This window comes from Corythoichthys intestinalis, chromosome 5 (genome assembly GCF_030265065.1).
Source record: "Corythoichthys intestinalis isolate RoL2023-P3 chromosome 5, ASM3026506v1, whole genome shotgun sequence".
NCBI classification, from domain to species: domain Eukaryota; kingdom Metazoa; phylum Chordata; class Actinopteri; order Syngnathiformes; family Syngnathidae; genus Corythoichthys; species Corythoichthys intestinalis.
This window is the reverse complement of record NC_080399.1, coordinates 21324329-21346626: the sequence shown is the minus strand read 5'-3', so window position 1 is coordinate 21346626 and position 22298 is coordinate 21324329. Positions and strand designations below refer to the sequence as shown.

Sequence of the window (22298 nt, the reverse complement as noted above, 5' to 3'; positions counted from 1 at the left end):
AACAAATGCAGTTTTCTTGTTAAATATGCTGTAGCAACTTATACAGTGGTACCTTGACATACGATTGCATCGAAATACGATCCTTTCGACATCCGACGTATAACTTGGCTCGTCATATGTTGAGACAAATGACGAGCTTAAAAATACGACGACATATGACAGCGTTGCGATTTCGTTGTTTTCCTGCGAGACAGGCACAGCGGCTCTTGTGAGAGACATCAACAAGGGTCACAAGAAGGTTAGTGCAAGTGTTGAAAAAAGGAAAAAGGTGACGCTTACCATTGAAATTAAGAAGGAAATGATAGAAAAATATGAGAGTAAAGTGCATGTGAGTGAACTGGCTCGACAATATGGCAGGTTTCCTCCGACCTCCGTTTACCAATCTCTATAAGTTAAGGTGACAATAAAAACACTTTTTTATTTCCGATTTATTAAAATTATTATGTTAACATTGGCAAGGAAAGTCGCGAGCTTCGTCAGGTTTTCAATCATTTATTTCAGAACTTTTCCTACAAAACAGGCTACTGTCTGCTGCAGTGTTGTTTTTGGCAGCCATTTTCTCCTTCTTTCTTCTTCTTTTCTCCTTCTAGTCTTTTGGACGAAAATACTTATTAGTCTTAGTCATATTTTAGTCATTTCAAAATGTGTTTGTCTAGTTTTAGTTGACAACTCTCAAAATGTTTTTGTTTATTAACTTCAAAGCTTCTAGTCCTTGAATAAATAACTAAATAAAAGTTTCCATCAATTTCGAACGAAGATGACAGACATGCACATAACTGTAGAGTCTACGAGGACATCACCATTTTTATGATGATACACATTCAGCAGGAAAACAGCACATTATTTGCAATTAATTAAACTTACCTGGACGCCACGAACTGTATGTAAAATGTTTTCCAAGAGTTTAAGAAGACATGGAGTTACCGCGCTAAATGCTCTTGTTAACGGGAACGCTATGCTAATGCTACAAGTTAGTTTAGTGTATGACAATCACTCAGCACAGACTTTTAAAGGCTAAAGCACAGGTGTCAAACCAATTCCAGAAAGGGCCTAGTGGGTGCAGGTTTGCTTTCCAACCAATGAAGAGGATACCTTTTCACCAATTAGATCTTTTACATGTGTAATCAGTTAAACTTTGTCAGGTGCTGCTTGTTTCAGCAGGAAGTTCATTGGTTAAACTCTCTGCACGTTATCGGTTGGAACAAAATCCAGCACCCACTAGGCCCTTTCTGGAATCGGTTTGACACCTGTGGGCTAAAGCGACATCGCATTGCCAAGATACAAAAACAAAACTTACCAAGCAGTACCTGAAACATGTTTCACAAAAGGAACCTGGGATGGGCACACGCTTAGGCCTATATGTGGGGCGCGGGGGGTGGGGGAGTGACACGACCAAACACTGCTAAATTCGTTACAATGACACATCTTATAAGATAATATCACACATTTCGACTTATAAACCAGGTAAAATTGGTATGTAAAGGTACCACTGTCTGAAAATTTTAGTAATCATACAAGTCCTCAATTGTGATATTTTGTAATTAAATTTTTTTAATGCATCCTTCACACCTCACTACTGTATAACGCCCTCTTAGACATAATTATAAATATGGGAAGTGCAGAGATATCGCAATAAATAATGTGAAAGTCTTACATTTTTCCAGCGTTCCAATTTAAGCAGTGTAACTGATTAATTACATACAAAGATAGAAACGTTAATCAGATGTATTTTTCAAGTAATTTGGATTTTTATTGTTCACAGCTAATGAAAACTTAAATTCCCCCCAAAAAGTGAATATTACATTAAGATCCAGTCAAAACTGTTTTTAAGATAAAAACTAGGAATTAGCCTATTAGCCTAGGAATGAGTCTGTTTCCTTATTCAAATTTATTGAGCTTCACCAATGTTTTGCTTCTATTTTATGACTATTATCATTTGTCCGTAATGCAAAAAAAAAATTTTTTAAGGTAAAATTTTCAAAAATATAACGAAATCGAATAATTTTCGTTGAGCAAAAATACTGTCACGGACACTATTTACTGACATTAAATAAACATTTTATTTAACCTTATTTACTGTGTAGTGTTAGACATTAAAATGATCAGTAGTCATGGTCACAATATTAAGTACTCGACAACAGACATTTGATAGTGACTTAATGTTTTGAGAGCAACCATTTAATGTTATCTTTCAAAAACTATGCTGTATTGCACTACAATGAAGTATTTTATCATTGTTGTCATCGTCATGTGATATTGAGTCTCTGCTTCATTGTTCCATTACATTGTTATTTGAGCACTTTGAACAGCATGACACACTACGTAATCTAATTACATTGTATTAGAAGACGACTTGCACCGACCATGCAAAGTGTGCGTATGTGTGTGTGTTTGCGAGTGAGTGTGTACAGTATATCCACATCCATAGTGACTCCACTATGCTCTGTTGTTACTGTATTTCTCCATCATATCCGAGCTTTCATGACTCATCTCGGCAAAGACGTGGGCACGAAAAGCAGTGGTATCTATAGTGACGCATGAAATTTGGGCATGTTATCCTCCCACCCTCCTTGAAGATAGAACATTTTTTGACCTTGCAAAGAAATACGATGGAACCTCCAAAGTTTGCTTACAATTGCTGATTGACTTCCATTGAGCATCTAAAAAGTAGAGCGAGCTAACCCAGTTGATGTCATTTTGATTGTCATTTGAAATTTCAAATTCCTTAAAAGGTTTAGTGTTGCAGTGATCTAAATCCAAACATTGTTTGGTCACGTCATTGACATGCACCAACAAAAAAGTGCTGAGTGCAACAATGGTCAAAATGTGCCAACGTTGGAGCTAAACCTTTAGACATTTCTCTTTACTGTTCCTAACGTTTTATATTTAAACTTGACAACCTCATAAAGACCTGGCATCCACATATGTATGTGAAAATGATGTTTTGGGTCATTTAGGCCACAAATTGAAAAATTGGTATTCAAGTGTGGCCTTTAAAATGTCATGTCCAAAATATGTGGACGTCAGGGCTAAATTATACTTACAATTTCTTATTAAATTAATTTATTATATTTTCTATTATTAATAATCATTTTTTAAATTGATATTTGCATGAATGAATATAAATTTAAAAAATGTTTGTAAAACAAATTTGCTCTAATTAAAATAATAAATCAAAATAGAAATATACTCTGGTTATGCCCCCCAGTAACAAAGTTGATTATTATTATTATTATTATTATGTTTTGTTCATATAATAATAATTATTGTATTTGACACTTTGCCTACAGCATTTAACTCATAGACAATTATAGACGCCCCAATTTATTTAAACTGGGAGGAATTTAAACAAAGCAACACTTGGTAACTTTTAAATTTTGATCAGTTTTAGCGGAGCCGGTGGACAAACGCGGTAGTGTTTAGGCTTAAGGAGGACTTCCCGTGAGGACCAGCGCACACCTGCGCAGTGTCTTAAAACCATCAATCAATCAATCAAAATTCAATCTCCCGGTTGCTTGCAGACGGATTAAACAACATTTCCGTTTCCGGCGGCTGTGTGAAGGATGATTAAAACAAGATAATACCGTAATGGCCCGAATATAAGATGGCCCTAATAATAAGACGACCACCTCTTTTGCAACACTCAAGTTTGAAAAAAGACTTAAAATTTTTTTTTAAATTACTTTTTATCCAAAAATAATTACAGTACATCCGAAACAAAATGATTATAACAATATATTTGAAAGAAAAAGCATGCTATTTTGCCTCATTCAAATCTTAATATCTGAACATTTAAATATATAAACTAAAGTGCAATCACATTCGTAAATGAATGACTTCTGGTTTTTGAAATGTAAATAAAGCAATCCAATGTGATAAAACAACAAAATTGCAATAACTGCATTAACCATCAAAGTAAAGTCTAACTGTAGTCTTGAAACAAATCTGAATAAGGAAAAACATTGCAGTAAAATAATGCAAACTGGTTAAACTTGAGAGTAGCTGAGATCTGTCATGACAGAACATCGCTTCAATGATATCTGGCGCCATCTAGTGTCGTGAATGGGTATAACTTCTAGACCGCAAATATAAGACGACCCCCACTTTTTCAGTCTAATTTCAATGCAAAAAAACACAGTCTTATATTCGGGCCAATACGGTAAATCCAGTTGTGGCTAAACAATAGCATATGACGGTTAGCAACCGTGTGGCTTAGTGTCTAATCACCGCCACGCCAGCGAGTGAAAGCCGGACCAATGTTTATTCTGTATATCCTGGTAGCCTCCTTTTTTTTCCCTCCTCAGACAAAACTTTTTGTCTATTTTATTGCTCTGCCAACTTTTCAGCATTTGCGCGAAAGTGTTCGCATTGACTTCCGTTTTTATAACAAATGGGGAAAGGGGAAGTGACGTATGCTGTAAAGCAGACATGTCCAAAGTGCGGCCCGTGGGCAGAATGTGGCCCGTGGTCAAATTTCATCCGGCCCCCAGCCTCTGTCATAAGATCAATAACGACTGGCCCGCACACAGACTTAATTGGTCAGCAGTACTGATACCAGCATATGAAGTAGCTTACACACTAAATGCTGCTCCTCATTTACCCACTAAAAGGCAGCAGCACTCTAAGCAACATTACCCCGTGTGAACCTTGACTTCCAATTTTCTAAAATGGCGACAATCAACAACAAAAACAGTTGACTGCGACGGCTGACGCTTCAAGGATAGGTGGAAATTGGACTATTTCTTCAATAAAATGCCTCATTTGCAAAGAGACAGTCGCTGTTTTTAAAGAATTCAATGTGAGGCGATATTACCAAACAAGACACGCTGACATGTACGACAAGATTACGGGGAAGATACGCAGCGAGAAATTGAAGCAACTTTTGTAGCTAGTTTAATTTCACAGCAGCAGTATTTCGCAAGAGTCCGAGAGTCGAAAGAGAACGCCAGTTGCGAGATTGTTGAAATTACTAATTAAAAAAAAATAATAAAGCAAATGTGACACAAAGAATGGCTTGCTAAAATTTGCTTAAATATATTGTTTTGCGTAAAGGACGTCAGCCAAGGTCGGCCCCCCACATTTTTACCACACCAAATCTGGCCCCCTTTGCAAAAAGTTTGGACACCCCTGCTGTAAAGCATAGGACTAATCATCATCAAATCATCATTTTGGGCCCAAAAAGACCAAAAATTCCAAAATCGTTTTGTCAAAATTTTTAATATTGATGTCCAATTGACAACCAAACATGCGTAACGAACCGTTTTGAAACTTTGTAATATTTATTCAACATGTTAGGATGAACATTCAACCAAAAAATTTTTGAATAAATAGTCTTATGTTTGACAATTCAACATAAACAACAGGTATAGCCATAGGCGTTTTTTGCCTTTATACATGCTCTAGTCAAAACAGGTTATATACAGCAGACCAAACAGTGAATAACAGTGAAAAAATATATACCATCTAACACAAAAAGTTTTTAGAGGCCATCTCTTTATGAGTTTAGGTATTGCGGCCCATCACCTGATGAAAACTATGTACACACAATCAAGCTTCTTGAACACACATTTATATACACAAATTGAGAAGACTGATTGTGGGAAAAAAATATATATATAACATTGGAAAAAAAAGTATTTTCAAAAATATTTACAATAAACAAGTTAAATTTTTTTCAGGCATGCCACTCCGAAAAGCAGTTTCGTCCTGGAATTAGACACAGGGCTACATCACACAGACCACACTTCCATGGAGTGTCGGTCCTCTTTCCACCCTTCCATTTTCATTTCACTTTACTTTCATTGTCACTATAAATGTACATGAAAAAAAGTTAGTATTTATGAAAATAATAAAGTATAAAATAAAAATATATACAGCAATAAATAATAATGGAAATCTATATGTATGACAATAGAAAGAATACCATAGCTGAATATGTGCTACATCCCTAATTTTCATATAGAAAGAAGAACACCACAAATTATAAATTCCTGCCTGGGATACACACAGTGCACGCACGACTTTGATCTGATATGCACATTATTATATACACAAACACACACTTATATTGCATCAAAATTAACTTTGTCTTGCAATATCAAAAGAAACTTTTAAAAGAAACTTTTTCAGCATTAAAAAAAAAAAAGTGAGTTGGCTTACCTCTGCTCGTCGATGGCGTCACCCACGTGTTCAAATCCGTCACTATCTTCACTCGAGGACTCTTCCGAAGAAGACGATGATGACGAATTTGGACCATCCTTTTCCTTAAGTTGATCAAAAAGCACAATTGCTTGCGCTAAATTTAGTTTTCCGTTCATTCTCAAAGTCACACAAAGTCGCTGCTCGATCCAAACGGCCGTCACTCGCCACCTCGCTGCTTCAGAACACTCCTCCCTCTCGTTCGGTGGAACCTCGAACGGCAGTTATATTTATAAAAAAAAACGCATTTTGTGCTTCCACTGTGACTTTGAAAGGGTTCGTTTGATTTGTGTTTTTTTCATGGAGCTTCCGTTTTGAAAAAGGACAAGAAATGATGGAAATATAGACATAAACAAATGATCCATGCAGCGTTTTAATGTTTTTTTGAGAGGACAATAAAACTATAAAACTTAAATGACAATATCTCACGTTTTAGTTGGTCGATTGACTTCAAATAATAACGAGAGTAAACCGCAACTTCAGCACTTTAAAACGAGACCAACCAACGGCATGTGGGTGACGTAATTAAAACGTGAGGGCGCTTCAAAGACGACATGCGCTGAGGACGCGCCGGCGCGTCCTTCGACTCTCAAGGGTTAACCAATGAATTTTCTGTTGAAACAAGCAGCACCTGACAAAGTTTAACTGATTACCCATGTAAGAGATCGGATTGGTCAAAAGGTGTCCTCTTCATTGGTTGGAAAGAAAACCTGCACTCACTTGGCCCTTTATGGTGTCAGTTTGACACCAGTGCTGTAAAGCATTCAGCACATTTTTTGTGTGTGTGTGTGGCAGCGTTCCTGCCACCCTCCACAAAGTTAATTAGTGCCGGTGAAAGCGATACAGACCCCTCAAGATATGAAAGAGTTGTCATTCAAGTAGTTCTAAGTCGACATCTATCACAAATGTTATGAAAATATTTCATAAAGGTTAAAAAGTTACCTAGTGTTGCTCTAAATTCAGGGAATGGTTTTAGTATGACTTTTGAATCATATTATGTACCAATGGAGGTTCCACTGTATTTGACAATGGTTTCTCCTGGCATCGAAAGGCTTGTTTGTTATCACCACCATCCCGGCATACCTCAAAAGAATCATGTGACCCATCCTCGATTAGTGTTGATGTTCCCCATGCATCGCATTTGTACCGACATTCATCCTCTGGATTTGTTGCCTTGAGCTCTCCCCCGGCCCGGCCGCACCTTAGCACATTACGTCCGCCAACAGATGTTCTCTCTTGTGTGTTCAGCGCCGGCGGCCAGTCCTTTCGGCAGCGTTAACTCTTCCAGGGCAGAGGACGGCACCCTGATCAGTTGGGAGTACTGGGGCCCAGAGAGAAACATTTATTTAGAATACATAGATGAGAACAGTAAGCATTGTTGTTGTTGTTATTACTTCTGAGAGAGGCATATAGGGTGGCAAGAGATGTTTTCTGATAAACAACACTAGTGTTAATACTCCAGCCTCTAGACTCTACCTGAGTGTATTTCCAAGCAGCAGCAAAGGTTGTTAACTTGCATTGTGGATTATGAAAACAAAATATCATCATTGAATAAGCCATCACATAAAAGCCTCCTTAATACAGTGAACCCTCCCACTTTATGGTTAATGGGGGCTGGTACTCCCCCTGTTAATGGTTAAACCCACGAGGTGAAGTACCCCCTCGATTTTCCGTGTATGTCTGTGTGTGTGTGTACGTAAAATCAACAGAATCTACACTCACTTTGACGATTTCACCACTGGGCTATCCAAAGGGTCAAGGCATACACCGTCAAGGGTCTGTTTTGCTTGGTCACAACCCCTTTTTCCTCTCTATTGAAGGACACGGCATGTGTTGTACGAATGTTCGCTTCTTCCTCCTTTAAGTAGCAAACAGTAGATTCTTTGATGCCATATTGACCGCTGTGTAGGTTTGCTCCGATTTCAACCTATCGAAAAGTTTTACTTTTTGGACAATTGTCATCATTTTGCGACGCCGTTTCGGTTCCCCACAGGCACTTGGCGTTGCCTGGCGTTGTGTGGGACCCATTTTAACATTAAAATGGCATTAAATCACTGAAATAAGCCAGCAATTGTGTGCTGTAACAGCGTTAAACTCGGCTTTGTCTCATAAGTGCAAGAGATGGGAGATGCAGGGAAGCATAGCAGCCAATCATTGTACAGACCGCTGACATTGTAGCAGCCATTCAAAGGCCTCGATTTTCCTTCAAGGGGCACAGAGGTGGGTAGTAACGCGCTACATGTACTCTGTTACATTTACTTGAGTAACCTTTTGAGAAAAATTTACTTCTAAGAGTAGTAGTTACTTTTTTGACTTGAGTAGATTTGTGAAGAAAAAAACGCTACTCTTACTCTGCTACTTTGAGCTACACAAGAGCCATTACATTTTTCCTCTTTATTCTACATATTAGATTTATTATTTTTCTTTCCAGCAATGCTCAGAGTTTCTCTTCCAATTTCACCAATGAGACGTCGCAAAAATAATCGCATGACTCCATTATACCAACAGATGCAAGCTTGCCGCTCGAGGTTCACGTCAGCCTGTTCAATCATGTGTTGTCTTTAAAGCACCCAAAAAAAGATAAGTTTTTGATAAGAGCGCTGCTTTCGGCATTACTCGAAAGCACTGATTTTAACCTCTTTCCCAGTTTTTATTTTGCACTGATTGACCACGGAAAACCGGAGTTGTGATCCTTTTAAATAGTAATTATAAAGGAACTCTTCACTATTCAAACTAGGAACTATTTTCTCCACCAGAGGGCACTTATGCTCTCTGGACGAATAATGGTTCATTTATGCTTGATGTGGTTATGTAATGGGTTATTGTACAGTATTATTATAATAACAGTCCATATATATAACTTTGTGTTCAGAAAAAAATACCATTGTTTAAAAATAAATTAATAAGTAAATCCAACAATACATTAGCAGTTACTCACAATGTTACTCATAACTTGAGTATTTCACCAAATACTTGTTTACTTTTACTTGAGGAATGTTATTTTGAAGTAACTCTAGTTGAGTGAGAATTTCGGCTACTCTACCCACCTCTGCCTCCGATGTTGTAGCAGCTGCTCATTCTTGATGTGATGTACTGTATTGCGCTTTAGCCTCGTGCGCTTTGTTTTAATTTTTTAACGAATTTTTTATTTGATTAAAATTTTCGAAACCCCCGCAATGTACTGAGACCGTCAAGTGTTAGGGTTCACTGTATACAGAAGTACTCTCACTGGTACAGTTTGTACACTTGCACAATCTTTTGGGATCTTTTTCATTCACCAGTACTGAATAGTCTATAATTTATCATTCCTTATTCTTTTCAACTGTAGATGATTTATTTGTATTGATTAAAAAAAAAAAAGTAGCCAACTTCAATTAAAATGCCACATACCATGAAACGGCCACATAACATAAAATCTCTCTTTCGTCCCAAAATTGATATATGGTGCTTGAGTCTAGATTATTATCATCAACAAGAACGAATGAAATGATGAAAATTAGAATTGAAAAAAATATTTCAGTAACTGAAATAAATTAAAAAAAAAAAAGTGAATCAAAAGGATAAAGATCTGATCCAAAGCTCTGTTGTTCACAAAATTAATCAAAACATTTTGAAATCAAGAGGACACTCACCCCTTGTTTTTCCTATTTTTTTTATTTGCACCTCAAAATGACATAACTCTCGCCACTCAAAAACTCAGACTGAATACATTTTTTAAGAATGTTCTTTTTTTTTTCAAGTTTTATTTCATTTTTCTAAATCCTGACAAATAACTGAATTTATAGAAAACTAAAAGCAAAAGTAATAAAAATGAAATAATTTCAAGAAAATATGAAAACTAATAAAAACTGCATAAAACTAATTTTAACAGATTTTTTTTGTTAAGAAAAATAAGTACATTACTTTAGAAAATCTCACAGTATTATAACATTGGACTAGATCTGGGGTGGGCAAACTGGTCCTCAAGGGCCGTAGTGGGTCCTGGTCTTTGCTCCATTAACCAATGAGGTTTCTGCTGAAACAAGAAGCACGTGACTGCGATCAACTGATTGTGCTTGCAAGTCATCAGATTGGTAAAAAGGTTTCCTCTTGATGGTTTGGAACAGAAACCTGCACCAACTGCGGCCCTTTGTGGAATAGTTTGCCCACCCTTGGACTAAATGAAAACTAAATAATTTTTATGATTTAATTTAGCAGGTATTAAAGAAATAAAACCATGGCTTTTAATTGGCCAAAAATTATTTATTTATTATTTTAAAAAGTACAAATTGATTGATTCCAAATCTTTATACTACTCTTATGTTTAAAGAATTGAAAATCAAAGTTGACATTAGGACACGGGTGACGATTTGCAGTATGTCTAATCTTCTAAAATGTTTTAACAACGGAAGTGAAGTGGACAAACTTGGTCACCAGAGTTGAAATGTAAAGGCATGAGTTTTTGACCCAGCTAACTGACTCTCATTAGTCTGTGCAAGTAGACCTAATCAAGAGGCTCATCAGGGTATAAGTGCCATCAAGTGTATAGTTCCCATCAAGTCACAACCTCCATGAAGTCTCCGACCCCGCGCACATCTACTTTGTTGTCCGCCGTCCCCCCTGCAGGTGAAGGTGAAGACGAGTGGCGCAAAGAGCTGGTGAACGGCTCTCAGAACTTTATGCTCAGGGGCCTGAAGGAGGGCCTCACCTATAGGGTGCGCTTGGTGGCCCAAGGTCACGCCGACCAAGAGCCCCACCGCTCCAAGGAGCTCACGGTGACGGTGCCAGGTGAGGCGCGTTCCTGGGCCCACCCAAGAATTTACATTCCATGGTTGCGGTCTCAGTGTTACAGGGCGTTGTTAATACTTTCATAGCGCTCACATAGTTGCGCGGTGTGGCTTGTATTAATATCTAAGTATCACCTGTAGTACGGTAGTAAACGTATGTATGTTTTGAACATGATGTTTTTACATCCATGTGGTTGTCTGTGTGAGATACAAATAAAAGCATTGCATCATCCACATCACAGTTGACATTTCCAGTGTTGGGCAAGTTACTTTTAAAATGTATTTAGCCCTAGATATGTGACTTATTAAACTCATTGCCTTCCATTAACTGTGCAAGATGTCCAATCCATTTTGAGCAGGAGAGACTGACAGTTAAAATGGATTAGATGTCTAGTGCTGTCAATAGCACAGAAACATGAGAATTTATCGCGAGTCAACTCAATTTAAATGAATTGGACATCAATGGCAAGCCATGCAGGGCTTCAGACCAGCATTTTTTACTCAGAGTTTAAATTTAGGGGCACAAGCAGAAGATTCAGGGGCACACACTGTAAATCCACATGCAAAGTTTTCCTCTAATTTTCACTGTTTAACCGATAAATACTTTCATAATAACTGCAGAAAACTACAAACTTATGAATCTATATTTTATTCTCCAATTTTGACGTTAACCAGTGTACTACTTAGAAATTAGGTTAACATAGGAATTTTGTTCTATTTCTGTTGCTGTCACTTGGCACTCTAACCAATCAACAATGGATTTATTGATCGACAAATCACCTGCGAGGACACTGGCCAACCTGGAAATTGACAGCCACACGCCACACTTTGTCAACATGGAGGAGCGTATCATTTTAGCAGTGTGCGACCAGCACATACTTTATGATACCTCTCGGCATGATTTTCGGGACATAAATGAAAAAAAGCAGCAGTATGGAAAGTTGTTGGTGCTCAGAAAAGACCGGAAATTTTAACAATGCCCTTCAAATTCATAGCTAATCAGAGACGAGTGATGACGCACAGGTAGAGGGCGCTGCATGTCGCTGTAGCTTGCCGCTGCAGTCGCATCGTGCCCCGCGTGTTGGCTTTCACCTCAACGGTGATGACTTTTGCATTTCGCCATCGCTCATCGCCTCCCGTGTGTCGAGCCCCTGACCCGCTCCACACATTGCCCACCTCCATCTTCTTTTTCTTCTGTTGTATTTTCCCTTGGCAAACCAGCTCGTTACATTACCGCCAACTAGTGGCCGTGAAGGAGTCAGCAGCAGCAACAACAACAAATGCAATGTTACTGGTCCCGCACTTGCGAGTAATTGAAAAAATTACTCATACTGGCTCTAGTTTTAGTCTCAAAATACGACCATTTGGTCGTAGTATGGAGCCCTGCTGTTTTTCATTTTGAATACTAATACTTTTAAAACTCGTCCCATCTAGGATTTCGGAGAGCGATATGGCACCGATCTCGTAGGTTTTTGCGAGATTTCACGCAAGTGTAAATAAACATTGGCGCTGTCAAAATGATGAAATTCAACAAAAAATCTTGACTTTGCAAGTCTATTGCAAGAAATGTTTTTTTTTTTTTTTTTTGTGGTAAGAATAAAACGGATACATCAAGTGATATCACTTCCTGATACTCTGTTGCTTTTGTGGCTCCACTCGTCGGATGTCATAGAATTGATTGGGAGTGACCTATAGCAACGACTAGATCACTCTACTTGACGTCCTGTTGTGCCCGCCCCTGCCCACAATTTTGGTTTGTTGTCAAGTTGGTCTCAAACAACATTAATAAGTCTTTAATTTAACTTTCCATGAGCTGGAGGAACCCTGTCAATACTTCCATTTCCACTCGTTTTTACTATATTACTGATAAATGCTTTAGCAATTTATTTGCCCATTGCCACCAACACTTAGGTTTAAGTGTGGAGAAGTTTCTCAGCCAGAAAAAAAAAAGTCAAGAATTATAATGTTTTTTTGTTTGTTTGTTGTTGTTTTTTTTTTTTTTGCAAATGTCTGACTCCAAGGAGATAAAAAAATTACTTGCGTTTTGTCAAATTTTAGGGGTGAAATGCCCCCATTTAGGAGCAGTCTGGAGACCTGCAATAGGTTAAATACTATGAAATTAAAAAAAAAAAAAATGTGTGGCCTGCATGACCCAAAATGTGATGTCCTTGTAAGTTTTTTTCCCCCTAAATTACCAAAATAGTCATTTGCCCATTAACGGATTAATGAATTAGTAGTTGCTGTTTAGAACAGTAGAATTCAAAACTCTGACAATTTACTTTTATTAAGTACTTTGGAGAGCGTTTCATATTTTACACAGTAATGTCAAGTGACGCTAGTCTAAACTCATTAGCTGCCATTTGACGGTGATAGACGAACCAGAGTTGTTTTCAAATGAACTGTTTTTACATTTACCGTGCAGTAACTTTGATATATTACAACTTACAACACTGAAACTAAGGAAACAAATAAACAAGCTTCCAACCGTTCCAAAGGCATTAATGTTATTTCAAAATTGATCTTAATGGCTGTCACTGAAATTGAAAGATGTCCAATTCGTTTTGATTTGGACGGGCCTGGTAGTGATCAAACAATTATATATTTCTCCCAACACTGGACAATTCTACTGTAACTCCTCCAGCGTGAAAGTGATGAGCAAGTTAACCAATCATGACCTACAGCTGAGCAAGTAGATACTAAAACACCGCTTGTGTGTTGAAAAGAGTAGTCTGCACAACAGATTAAGTTTAAGTGTCTTTTTCCTTCCTAATCTGTACAGCTGTGGCGAGCCGACAGGTGGACATCGCTACGCAGGGTTGGTTCATCGGCCTCATGTGTGCCATTGCGCTCCTCATCCTCATCCTTCTCATCATCTGCTTCATCCAGAGAAACAAGGGAGGCAAATATCCAGGTGAGGAACGAGCAAGCCCTCAGTATTTTAAAAGTATTTTACACTGCAAGTTTGATCAACACCTGGGGACCAAGGAACTTGACTTTGGCTGTTTTTCTTTTTTGTTTGTTTCAAGTTTGTGGTAATTAAAATCTTTTAGGCAAGGGCTATTGAACACAACCATATACAGGCAGTATCACAATGTACTAGGCATGAGTCGAGATCAATTTTTTTTACAGTATGATAACCTTGAGCGAAAATATCGTGGTATCAAAATTAAAGCTCAAAAATGTATTGAATAATTGGGGTGAAAAAAAATTGTTATTCCAATTGAATATTGAACAAAAGGTAGTATACTTGGTCCGTACGGCATTTACTTCGCTGGCACTATCACAACACTTGTTAAGTCAAATTTGTCAGGGGCTTATGGTATTGCAGGCCGCTGACTGCAGACTCCAAAAATAGCTTATTATGGCGAGTTTCTGTGGTTTCTGAGACCTTGACTTTTTAAAACCTCGGTATACCTTCAAAATGGTGATTGGAACATATCCTCAATGTACACAGGAATGTATTTTTTATCACCAGCAAGTAGCGAAATCGTATAATATTCAGAGGTGGGTCGTAACCAGTGGCAGATGCTGGTCTTTCAATCAGAAGAAGCTCAAAGTGTGTCCGCCTGCGAGTGCTTTGTGATGATGGAGGGGCTCAGCAACACCCGCTGCTCAGTAGGGAAAGAAACTAGAGTGCCAGAAGTCTCCAAACACAAGCAACTAAAATAGAAAAAAAAACACAGGAAATAAGCTAAATTTTTCGATAGTCGTTTTTAACAAGGCAAGTGTCGCTAGAATGATTATGAAAGTCATCTCAGAACAACAGAATGGAAATTGAAAAATGCCTCCCGCGGATGTTAATGCGACAATATAATTGATTCGCTGATTTTGCTGTCACTCAAAAAGGGATTCAGCCTCAGACAAAGCATCCAATCATCATGTAAAGAACCAGAGCGTTCGGGCCAGCCGAACCCTGCCCACTGCCCATAGACCGCCAGACATGTAGAGCGTCCGATGGGCGTGATAATCCCAGCCTTTAGCCAATGACTCATCTCTTTTCACTGGAGTGGAACAATGTACTCTCAACTCTGGATATGCACAGCTTCCACATTGTTTAAAAGAATGTGATGCGGCACGAATGAACGAATAGCAAGCCTCGTGGCAACCAGCTATAAGAAGCAATTTTCTGAACAAAAGTTGAGAAAGTTGTAGCATAGACTCCACTATCAGTTGATGAGACAGCTCCTACAGACATTGCGCCACGGCTTCCCGTAGGAGGCCGGGCCAGGCAGAGCATCATGGAAGCTTTCACTGCGATAAACTCAAACACATGCTGCATTCTAACGTCAGATTTAGGTGGAAACGGAAACAGGATGAAAGTTTTAGTGCATACGAGCAGGCAGGAGTGTCTCAAGATTGATTTGGTCGAGGATTCAATGTAATTATTATCTAAAATAGCACCGTGCATGCGCGTTTTAACGTTATGAAAACAGTGAAATGAATGGAAAAAAATAGCGTAACTTTAGCTTGAAATATTTACGTAAAATGAAGGATAACTGCTCGTTTTTTTTTTGCTTTTAACCAAGAATCTAGACGGTTTTACGTTCATATCTATAGAAATTCCGGGATTTACTCATTTATTTACATGAGTTTTCAACTTAAACAGTTCTTTGTTTTGTGATGGCCGCTATCAGGTAATATTCAGCCAACTTCCTGTTTTTGGCAAGAAACTAGTAATTTAGACATTTCTGCATTCGTACAAAAAAAATTGGCTTTTATTTGTTTTATTTTATGTAACATTTCAATCTAAAAACGATGAGGCTCAGGTTGCCGGCAAGACGTGCTGATGCAATAGTGACATTGGAATTCAACCTAAATAAGTTGTGATTGTATATAGAAAAATGCAAAATGTGCTTTTGTTGAGTAAAATTTAGATGATTCAGCATACTTTCTTCAAGTATTAAGTTTCTAATTTTAAAATTGAGTGATTTATAAGCTGTTTAAAACATGTCAAAATTGCACACAAAAAAAAAAAAAAACTTTTGCGTTGCTATTTTAGGCAAAAACGTACATGATATGTTAAATATTACTATTGATCCTGAAAATATAGGTGATTATCTCTGCATCTGGCGATTTTTGTACATCTAGCGTAAAATCTGAGGATTTTATAGCCATTTTAAGTTTATTAGGGAACAGCTTTGAATTTTTTGATGCCGCTGCTCATGGAGACTCATATATGCCTAAGGGAGGTGCTTGTTTTGGTTTTAGGTCGCTAGCGGCTTTGGTTTTGAAAATATTTGAATATTAAGTTTTTGAAAATACAGAGCGGCTCCGTTTCCCGTCAACTGATAGCGAAGTGTATGGTTGTAGTACATATTTCGTCAAAGACAGCATCCATTTGATCACTTCTTTTTTGACCTTTTGAGGAAAGCTGAGATTCCCTTGCAGTCTTAGAGCAATCGCCTCTGGTCGTAATGCATTACATTTACTTGAGTAACGTTTTGAGAAAAATGTACTTCTAAGAGTAGTTTTACCCCGCCATACTTTTTACTTAAGTAAATTTGTCAAGAAGAAACACTCCTTTTTCTCTGCTACTTTGGCCTACAGTAGCGTCATTACATTTTTCCTCTTTATTCTAATTAGATTTGACTTTTTTTTACGAAAGATGCCCACCAAAGTGTCTCTACCAGTTTCATCAATGAGACGACGCAACAATAATCACATGACCCCATTATATCAGTCAATTGACCAAAATTGAATTAAAAAAAAATTGACATTGTATTCATTACTTGAGTGTTCTTTTCAAAGAGTACTTTACTCGAGCTTGAGTAATCTTTTTTGGATGACTACTTTTACTTTTAATTGAGTTGTACTGTTTCAAAGCAATACTACTCTTACTTCAGTAATTTTTTGGGCTATTCACCTTTGCTAATATTGCTCCAGCTTACTGCACTTAACTGTAAAAGTCCGTTTCCAGTATTATTTATGTCTATTTTACTGCCCATTGGTGACTAAAGCACACACAAGAAGCACAACGTCATTGGGAATTGTATGATTCTTTACTTTCTATTACTGCTTCTGATTAGGGCACACTCATCAAAGTCAATGGTACCAATTGGCGCCAATTTTGTTTCAGTGTCAACCCTTTTTTTGTTGTTGTTGCCCTTGCTAACTTTTCTCCCTGTTTTGGGTGCAGTCAAAGAGAAGGAGGACGCTCACACTGACCCGGAGTTTCAGCCCATGAAAGACGAAGACTGCACTTTTGGGGAATACAGGTGAGAGAACGCATTCAGGCGTAATCGCCCAGAGGCCCGTTCAAACCCATCGACTCTTTCTAGCCGGGCCGGGGCTTTTTTTTCATCATTTACGACTGACAATGATCAACAGGAAGCATTCCCTACCACTTTAGAGTAAAGCACATTTTTGCGGGAGGTACATCAATGGATGGCCTATTTTGGACTCTTTGCTCAAAGGCGGAATTCTTCATGTTCTCAGGATAATGGGGTCTATTTCTTCCAAGGAAAATATTCATTCAATTCCTTTGCAATGTTTAAGCTAATATAAATAATAAGCTAGTCAAGACAGCGATCAAAGCTCACCGTTATCAAGCTATGCCTATTTGCGTCCCGTTTGGAGGCTGCGCACACAACCAAGCACTTTACTTGCAACATTTCTGTGAAAAGCTTGTGTGTTTTCATGTTTTTTATTACTGTAATGTGCACAAACAACATGATCGGGTCCAAACAAACAACTTTTTTTTAAATGTATCTTTTTGTATGTATGTTTATTCAAATGTGTTCTACAAAATGAGATAAAGTTCATATCTATATGAGAAATATACAGATAGAATATGTGTTATGCATGTTGTGAAGAGCTGATGTGCATATATACATATATATACATTATACAGTATTAAAAAGACTGCATTATCTCATAATGTGTTGTAATGGAATGGTTATGTACAGATGGTTATGCATAAAGAGTGCCTGCAGTCATTTGGGGAATACATTTATGACAATTCTGATTTGTTTTGCTTCTGACTTTTTTAGGACTTCCATCAAATGACAATAAATAATGCAAGAGAAAATAAAGTGGTAATGATACAATTGAAAAAAAGCACAAAGTAAAAAAAAAGTACTGAAATTTTTATTGGAATACAGTGATCCCTCGCTACTTTGCGCTTCAAACTTCGCGCTCTCAGTCCATCGCGGATTTTTTTTTCAATTTAAAAAAAAAAAAAAAAAAAAAAAAAAAAAAAAAACATAAAAAATTGAAAAGATATGGCGTTAAAGCTGTCCGTTCGCCAGTAGAAGGCAGGGAGAGTCCACCCAACTCAAAATCCACCGCTCTGATTCGCTGGCCTGCATCACTCGGGAATCTTGCAAGCTGATTGGCCGAGACGCTTCACTCAGCTGCTGTCCTATACCTATCGAAGGAAGATGTTATGAAACGGCGAGCCGTTAAATATGGATCCAAACACGTGGAAGTTTGTCGTATTTATTATTACCAGTCTTGTAAATAACGGCGTTAGAATATAACGGCGTTACTAACGGCGTTATTTTTTTCAGTAGTGAGTAAGCTAATTAATCGCTTTTGTCATCTTGGCAACGCCATTACCGTTACTGAGGCGGGAAAGGAGTGCGTTACTATGCGTTACTACGTTGGTTGAATGACGCGAGAAAAGTGTGAGAGAGACGGACTCACGGAGACGAGAGAGCAGAGCAGGAGTGGGGAGGAGGCAAGGGAGTTGTGACGGTGTTGCAAACGCGATGCTGTGTGGCTCCAATAATACCTGACTGTAGCCGATAACCTACAAACTACGCCCACACGATGCTTTGGTAAATATCACATAATATAGAACTAGATGCAAATGACAGACACGGCGGCATTGGCAACATGTATAAAGAACTAGATGCGTTAGTAAACAGCCGCCATCTTAAAGCAGTAGACCTCTCAGAAAGGCTCTGTTGTAGAGAAACTTCCTAGCGGACCTAAGTGTTTTTTTTTTTATCTAATATGCTCCTAAATCGGCAAAATCTTGATAAATCTATCTTTAAATGATGAAACAGTTTTAAAACTTACACATGCCGAAAGTAGACAGAAGGGAAGTAATGCAATAACGGGAACAATTTTAATAACTTTCAATCAATCAACTTTATTTGTATAGCACATTTAAAAATCCGCCAAGGAGACCAAAGTGCTTTACATACCATAAAACAGCAAAATAAGTTAACTTTCAAAGGCAAGGCAAGGCAAATTTATTTATATAGCACAATTCAACACAAGGCAATTCAAAGGGCTTTACATCACATGAAGATCATAAAAATCACATTTAAATCAATACAACTTAAAAAACAAGACAAAAGATCGCATTTAATCACAAATAGAATAACAAATAAATAAATAAAAATAAAACAAAAATAAAAATAAAACAACAACTACTACTACTAATAATAATTGAAATCAGCAATGGAAATAAGCACAAGAGGAATAGAAAGCAGGTAGATTTAAATATATAGCCAGTTATGGATATGCAGTGCTAAACAAAAGCGTTTTTAGCCCTGATTTAAAAGAGCTAACAGTTTGAGCATACTTCAGACGTTCAGGTAACTTGTTCCAGAGGTGAGGAGCATAATAACTAAACGCTGCCTCACCCTGCTTGGTTCTTGTTCATGGAACATGCAGAAGACCGGTTCCAGACGACCTTAGGGGTCTAGATGTCTCATAGGAATCTAACAAGTCAAGCATGTATTTTGGTCCAATGCCATTAAGTGTTTTGTAGACGAGCAGTAATATTTTATAGTCTATCCTTTGACTCACTGTAAGCCAGTGTAGCGATTTGAAAACCGGTGTAATGTGGTCCAGCTTCCTTGTATTTGTGAGGACTCTGGCTGCAGCATTCTGTACTAGCTGCAGCTTCCTAACTGATTTTTTTTTTTTTTTTATCAAGACCTGTAAATATACCGTTGCAATAGTCCAATCTGCTGAAAATGAATGCATGCATAAGTTTTTCCATGTCTTGTTGAGTCAGAAGCCCTTTAATTCTGGTTATATTTTTTAGGTGGTAATAAGCAGACAGACTTTAGGTGGCTATCAAATTTTAGGTCTGAGTCAGTAAGTCAATAAAAAAGATAAAACAAACACAATAATAAAACAAACAAACAGTCATTGCAAATTAAAAGCTGAAGAAAAATAAAATGTTTTAAGGCGTGATTTAAAATCCGTAAGTGAAAGGACCTGTCTAATAGTAAGTGGTAATTGGTTCCACAGCCTGGGCGCCATCACTGCAAATGCACTGTCACTCCTAAGCTTCAGCCTTTATCTTGGGACTGCTGGTTGTCAGCTGATCTGAGGGTTCTGGTTGGACTGTAAGGCTGAAGCAGTTCTGACAGATATGGCGGCGCATGATTATTCAAACATTTAAAAACAAATAATAATATCTTAATATGTATTCGGTAATGTACTGGGAGCCAGTGAAGAGATGCTAAAATCAAGGTGATATGTTCGAGCCTGTGGGTTCTAGTTAGGAGTCGAGCAGAAGAGTTTTGCACAAGTTGTAGACGGGCCAGTGCAGCCTGACTGACGCCTGCATACAAAGAATTACCATAATCCAGCCGAGTTATGACAAAAGCATGGATCAATTTCTCCAAATCAGAGCGTGAAACAATAGATTTCACTTTAGCAATCTGGCGAAGCTGATAAAAACAGTCACGTACAACGCAAGAAATCTGCTTCTCAAATTTAAAATCAGAATCAAACTGGACCCCTAGATTTTTGACACAGTTCTTAAGAAATGGAGACAATAAACCGAGGTCAACATTCAGGGAGGCCTGGCTACTTAGTCTGAACACCATGACTTCAGTCTTGCTGTCATTCAAACTTAAAAAATTAAGTGAAAGCCACGACCTTATGTCGTTGAGGCATTCAATGAGTTGACAGAACGTGCCATTTTGTGCCATTGGAAAATAGATCTGACAGTCATCAGCATACAAATGAAATAAAACACCATGTTTCCTAAAAACAGAACCAAGAGGCAATAAATAAAGCGAAAATAAAAGAGGGCCGAGGACAGATCCCTGGGGAACCCCATGTGGAAGCGATGGCTTTTAAGAGATAAAATTGCCTATTTTCACAGAAAAACTCAGTTCATTTAGGTACGACTTGAACCATTCAAGAGCGATACCTTGAATACCCACACTGTGTTCGAGACGAGAAATTAAAATCTCATGGTCTACTTTAACGGTTGATTCACAACATTAAATGACTTCCACACATAGCAAAGGTTACTATTTAGTTATCGCAATACCCGCAATACCCCAGTGTCTAGTTAAGTTTAGGGTAAAAAATTGGGCAAGAGCCAATTGTCCCAAAAACCCCTTAAACTTCACATTGTGTGACCTGTTTCTTTTTTTTTTTCTAGAAAAAAAAAAAACATGAAAATTATCACCAGTTACTTTGCCAAGTAACTAATTACTCTTACATTCAGGTAACTGAGTTACCAACGCAATTACTTTTTGGGAGAAGTAATTTGTAATTGTAATTAATTCCTTTTTTAAAGTAAAATTAACAACACTGACTATTACAAAACGTGAACTAAGGGAGCACGCCAGAACACACGAGAAAATACAAACTTAAGTGGCACAAACAGAGTCGGCAAGAAAACTAAGGGGAAGGCACCGATGGCCAAAAAAAATAAATAAAAAAAAATAAATACTAGCACAACAACAATCTGATAACAAAGAATACAACTGTAAATATGCAATCGATCTCGTAATGACACACACAGCGGTAAGCAAGCAATAGTCCGACACTTGCAAATGATGACAGGCGTCCTTAAAAATTGAGCGTTCCTAAAGCGCCATAGGTGTGTTGCATGGCCCTGCCCAACTCAATCAGGTGCTGAATGAAAAAAAAGAACTGAGAACACACACAATCATGACAGAAGACCGCTCTCTTTTGCCTTTTTGTGCTTGTGACGTCGTTGAAAATGACTCCAAAACGTCCTCCACCTGCTAAATGCTGTAGCGTACCCAAGAAGAAGAGAAAACTGTTGACAGTGCATGAGAAAGTTAAATTATTGGACATGCTTTATCTTATGTATACATAATTTAGTCCATGTTACTGTATATGAAGATACATAAAAAATACATTAACCGTACACACACAAAAAAAAAATGTATTCTCCGTGTCAAAGCAGTTAAACAGGACAGATTAAAACTACTACTACTTGGCGGTTTTTCACTTTTTGTGGGGGTTCTGTTCCCTATTAACCCCGTAAAACGGGGGATCACTGTATTAGGCGCACCTTCACCTTGGCCTATTTTATAAGTGATTACATATACAGTGAAGAAAATAAGTATTTGAACACCCTGCTGTTTTGCAAGTTCTCCCAAT

The 22298-nt window shown here is 37.8% G+C and overlaps 1 protein-coding gene across 12 annotated transcripts in view; it reads left to right on the top strand.

Annotated features, from left to right (window-relative positions):
- Positions 1-22298, top strand: part of LOC130916249 (neuronal cell adhesion molecule-like) — a 204728-nt gene that overhangs the window by 173023 nt on the left and 9407 nt on the right. For 9 of the 12 annotated variants that reach the window (XM_057836821.1, XM_057836820.1, XM_057836819.1 and 6 more), the window contains 4 exons: positions 7447-7566; positions 10804-10965; positions 13744-13875; positions 17101-17179. In XM_057836821.1, coding sequence (XP_057692804.1) covers positions 7447-7566; positions 10804-10965; positions 13744-13875; positions 17101-17179 — 493 coding nt within the window. The remainder of the gene's footprint in view (positions 1-7446; positions 7567-10803; positions 10966-13743; positions 13876-17100; positions 17180-22298) is intronic. The other 3 variants (XM_057836827.1, XM_057836826.1, XM_057836824.1) reach the window with 1 other exon arrangement.